We start from the raw sequence: 4,700 nt of genomic DNA, 5'->3' as shown, positions 1-4,700 counted from the left end.
GAGGTAAATATGCTATACCATCATCAGGAATTGACTCTGCGGTATCCTCTTTGCCGACATTGTCGGACACTACCAGCTGCGTATAATGTTTTTTCCATATCGGAAATGGATTTTACTTGTTTAGTTTTAAACACATGATATTAGGGGATTTTATTGAAATATGAAATTTCTATTTTGTTTTATTTATTAATATATCAAATACAATATCTAATGCTTCACTTTAGGAAAATAATTCAATGACATCATTCATACAGATACACACAACGAACTGCATAATAGGATGTGGGGGAAACTTTTTTGATAATCCATTTTTTGGTTGTGGGTATAAAATAATTTTCGGTGACCGCAAAATGAAATTACGACCTAATCAACCATGTTTCAGGATATTTATTTGTCTGGTCCTCGTTGGGACCAGAATATTTCCCCAATAAAACAAAGGCATGAGATGGCAATCATTGTCATGTAGACCGAAGCGAATAACTTCATATCTTCCACCTTCATCGGTTCAAAGACCTGCAATCTGCTGTTATCGACCAAGGTGATTCGTTTCATTCGAAGACCCTCAATAAATGCCAAAGTTTTCCAATAGGTTAAAAGGCCAGTTTCGAAAATTTGAGCAATCATGAAATTGACAGCCTCCTCAAACATCGAATTAGGTTGCATGGGTATTCTCAAGCCAGAATTTTTAACAAAACAAATATTGGTGAGACGAAACTTGGGCCTGGAAAAAAATTGTTGTTGTTCATCATATAGAGACCATTGCGGTGAAGGCACCGGATATATATAGCGCGTGTCAAAGCCGTTTCTCAGTTCAAAGAACTGATTGTAAGTGTAGATTATTTTCAACTTCACCCCAGACAAAACGCGTTTGTCAAAATATGCCACCGAAGCTATTTCACCCACATATATGGCCAATTGCGTTTCAGTTTCACGAATATCATCCCAAGTATTTAAAGCCTTCTCAGCAGGACGACGGGTGTTGAATGTTTGCAGATACGTTACATAGGTGGTATTAACTATAATGCCTAGTATGCAAACCAGCATGTACAGGCAACTGCGAACTCCAGTAAATCGGGCATCCATTTGAAATGATTGTCCAAGCACTCCGTTAAAGACATTGAAGATGACATTTTTTAAATGTAGTGAAGAGCCTTCCAGCCAATATGTAAATGCTACTAAGCCAGTCAAAATGACTATAATGCTCAGAATAAGACAAGCAATGAGACGACTGAAAACATGGCCATAGAACATATAGGCCGGAATAAGTCTCTCCGATGGGACCATTATGCACCAGTCTTCGAAATCGTAAATATTGCTGAAGAGCAAGTCACCCTCTAGATTACTGAGGTATAAATTTATAACCATATCGAAGGTGCCATTTTCCAAAAATTCATCCAATTCTTCGTATACTATAAAGTTGGTGTTTAGGTTGTAATCAGGAAATACTATGGTAGCATTATGAGCATTAGCGAATTCCTCGAAGAAATGCCCGAGATGGCCACCTATTCTGCATTTGTCACCTGCTTCTTGCAAAAGATAGGCTCTGTTGTTTTTACTGCTTAGACTTAAGCGCAAAGGAAACCCAAACATATTCCTGACTTGATCGCGATATAGAATCTGGGACGACAGAGTCTCAAATGTTCTCGATATGATTTCAAATTTGGGAAATAACTTGGGTGTGTAGAAAATCTGCGTTTCCAAAAAAGTTTCCTTTAATCCCATGACATTTATTGCCTTATGATCACAACAAAATTTCAAAATTCTCCAAACATATTCATCCGTTGTTGTGCCTCCAAACAATAGCAACAGACGGGATTTGACATTGTTCTTCAATATCTTCCAAAGGTTTCCAAGGATTTCTTCATCACTAATTCCAACACCTGTCATTGGCATTAAAGTAAAAACATTTCTATTTAGCCAGGACCACAAATGTAAAGAAACATTCCATTTCAATTGAATCATGGGAACATTCAGTCCTCTAGCTATGGTGTTTATGTCATGTACTGGCAGCAAATCATGACATAGCATTTCATCTTCACAACTAGCGTAGATAATTGTATGAAAATACTGTTCCTTTTCCGCATGCCTAATAAGTCCAATCAAAGCTTCACTAAACTCACGTTGTAGGGTTAACAATTGCAGAAATCCAATAATATCCGAGGAATTTGTTGAATTGGTCATTCTTGCAGCGTTTGGGAAAAAATACTCAAAGAATTATTGCAATGATTCATATAACTTTTTTAATAACCACAAGGATTACTCCAAAAGGGTCAAGGTTTTGATTAAATTTTCTTTGTCACAACCACTATAGGGTGGGCGGTACACTAAACTAATCACACCGTTTGTAACATATCGATATTTCTTTCATCGACCCTATAAAGTATTAATGTATATTTTTATACCCACCACCGTAAGATACGGAGTATATTCATTTATTCATCCCGTTTGCAACACATCGAAATACCAATTTCAGACCCTAAAAGAATATATATTTCGGATCGTCGTAAAATTCTGAGACGATTAATCGATGTCCGTGTGTCTGTTTGGCACAGATACGTCTTTTTTATGCACGATGGATAAGTTCTTGAACGGGCCAAATCGGACCATATTTGGATATAGCTGGTATATAGACCAATTTTCCGATAAAGGGTTGAAGCCCACTAACACTTCATTTTTCATCCGATTTTGCGGAAATTTTAAACAGTGAGTAGCTTTAGGTCTTCCCACATCTGACCCAAAAATAGTTCAGATCGGACTATATTTAGATGTAGAGTCATATAGACCGATATGCCGATAAAGTGTCTGAAACTCATAAAAGCTTTATTTTTTATCCGATTTCGCTGAAATTTGAAACAGTGAGTAGTTTCAGGCCTCTTAACTTCGAACCTAAATGTGGCTCATATCGGACTAGATTTAAATATAGCTGCCATATAGACCCATCTCCCGATAAAGGGTCTGAAGCCCATAAAAGCTTTATTCTTTATCCGATTTTGCTGACATTTAAAACAGTGAGTAGTTTAAGACCTACCAATATCTGACCCAAATATGGTTCAGATCGGCCTATATATAGATATAGCTGCCATATAGACCGATCTGCCGATAAAGGGTCTAAAGCCCATAAAAGCTTTATTTTTTAACCGATTTTGCTGAAATTTATTTCATCGGATTGTGATGAACTTTGGACACCCACCACCAGAGGTGGTCCAAAGTTCGGCATGAGTCTGAGTGGAAAACTCGCTACGATCATGTAGAAGACGAGGAGGGATTGGAACCCGTCTGCTACGCAGTGTAAGGATCCGAACGAGCTATGCAGAAGCCCTGAAAGGGTCTTGCATATGGCATATGAGTGGGCTAGACCCAGAGGTCTCAATGTTAACCCAATTTAACGCACCACGTTTCCTCAATAAAACGATTTCAGTATCTGACCAGGTCAAATACTTGGGTGTGATCTTGGGCAGGAAACTGAATTGGAAATTTCACATTCAGGAGCGTACTGAGAAGGCTTAATGATGTTGGGCACTATGTACATGGGCCGCAGGCTCGAAATGGGGCCTAGGATAGTCCACTGGCTCTACAGGAGCGTGATTAGACCAATACTTACTTACGCCTCAGTAGTTTGGTGGACTGCTATGGAGAAAAAGTGCAACATAAGGACCATACAACAGGTTCAGAGAACATGTTGTTTTGGCATAGGTGGATCGATGAGGACCACGCCCACTAGGGCACGGGAGACTATTCTAGATATCAGACCCATTGACATACAGATTAAGGGTGAGGCAGCCACTGCGGCTATGAGACTTAAGGCGATAGGAGAATGGATTGAGGATAGGAGCAGTTCATACCATCGCGGTATAATCGAGGCGACGATAGGAAACCTGGAAGGAAGGGGAGAGGTTTCCGATCGGATACCTGAGATGAACCTTGAAGTTGAGCGCGAGCCACTGCTGCCATCGGCACAGTCTTGGATTGACGGAACCCTAGTATTACCATCTGGAAGATCATGATACGCGGATGGATCAAAGCTAGAGGACATTGAGGGTCTACATTGAAAATTCAGGGACTGACATCTGTTTTAGACTGTCTGACCATGATACGGTCCTGCAGGCGGAGATCCGGGCGAACACGGTGCTAACGCGAGGACTTTGAGCGTGAACATATATGTACCGACAATAAAATTGCCATAAGGGCAATAACAACCAGGACGGTAAGGTCACGAACAGCCTTGCAGTGTAAGAAGGATATTAACGCCATCTCTGAGGATGGCAAAATCCGCATCGTTTGGGTGCAGGGCCATAACGTAGTAAGGGGAAATGAAAGGGCAGACGATTTCGCGTTGAAGGCCAGTGAACTGCCGTCAATAAACTTGGTTAACCCGAAGACTTTCGGGGCGACGCAGTCCAACACAAGGGAGTGGGCGACTAATGCGCATGCAACATTGTGGAACAGCGAAACGGTCGGTAGGACAGCGAAAATCCTATGGGGGGATCCAAATCGTGAGAAGACGAGGCTATTACTGAAAGGAAGCAAGAAGAAGGTCAGTATAGCTATTGGTACCATAACGGGACACATAGGACTACGAGCTCACTTATGTAAAATCGGCACGGCAAGTGGTAGCATGTGTAGGGGATGCGGGGAAGATGATGAGACGTTGGAGCATTTCCTTTGTCATTTACCTGCTTTCGCGTCCAACAGATACCGGT

At 40.8% G+C, this 4,700-nt stretch overlaps 1 protein-coding gene across 1 annotated transcript; it reads right to left on the bottom strand.

Moving 5' to 3' along the window:
* Positions 1–387: 387 nt before the first annotated feature.
* LOC106092405 (uncharacterized) lies at positions 388–2,181 on the bottom strand. Its single transcript, XM_013259257.2, has one exon. It carries the CDS (start codon positions 2,179–2,181, stop codon positions 388–390), a length of 1,794 nt encoding a protein of 597 aa, XP_013114711.2.
* Positions 2,182–4,700: the final 2,519 nt, after the last annotated feature.

Source organism: Stomoxys calcitrans, chromosome 2 (assembly GCF_963082655.1).
Source record: "Stomoxys calcitrans chromosome 2, idStoCalc2.1, whole genome shotgun sequence".
NCBI classification, from domain to species: domain Eukaryota; kingdom Metazoa; phylum Arthropoda; class Insecta; order Diptera; family Muscidae; genus Stomoxys; species Stomoxys calcitrans.
Note: the sequence above shows the minus strand (reverse complement) of the source record. Positions and strands in the feature narration are given on the sequence as shown.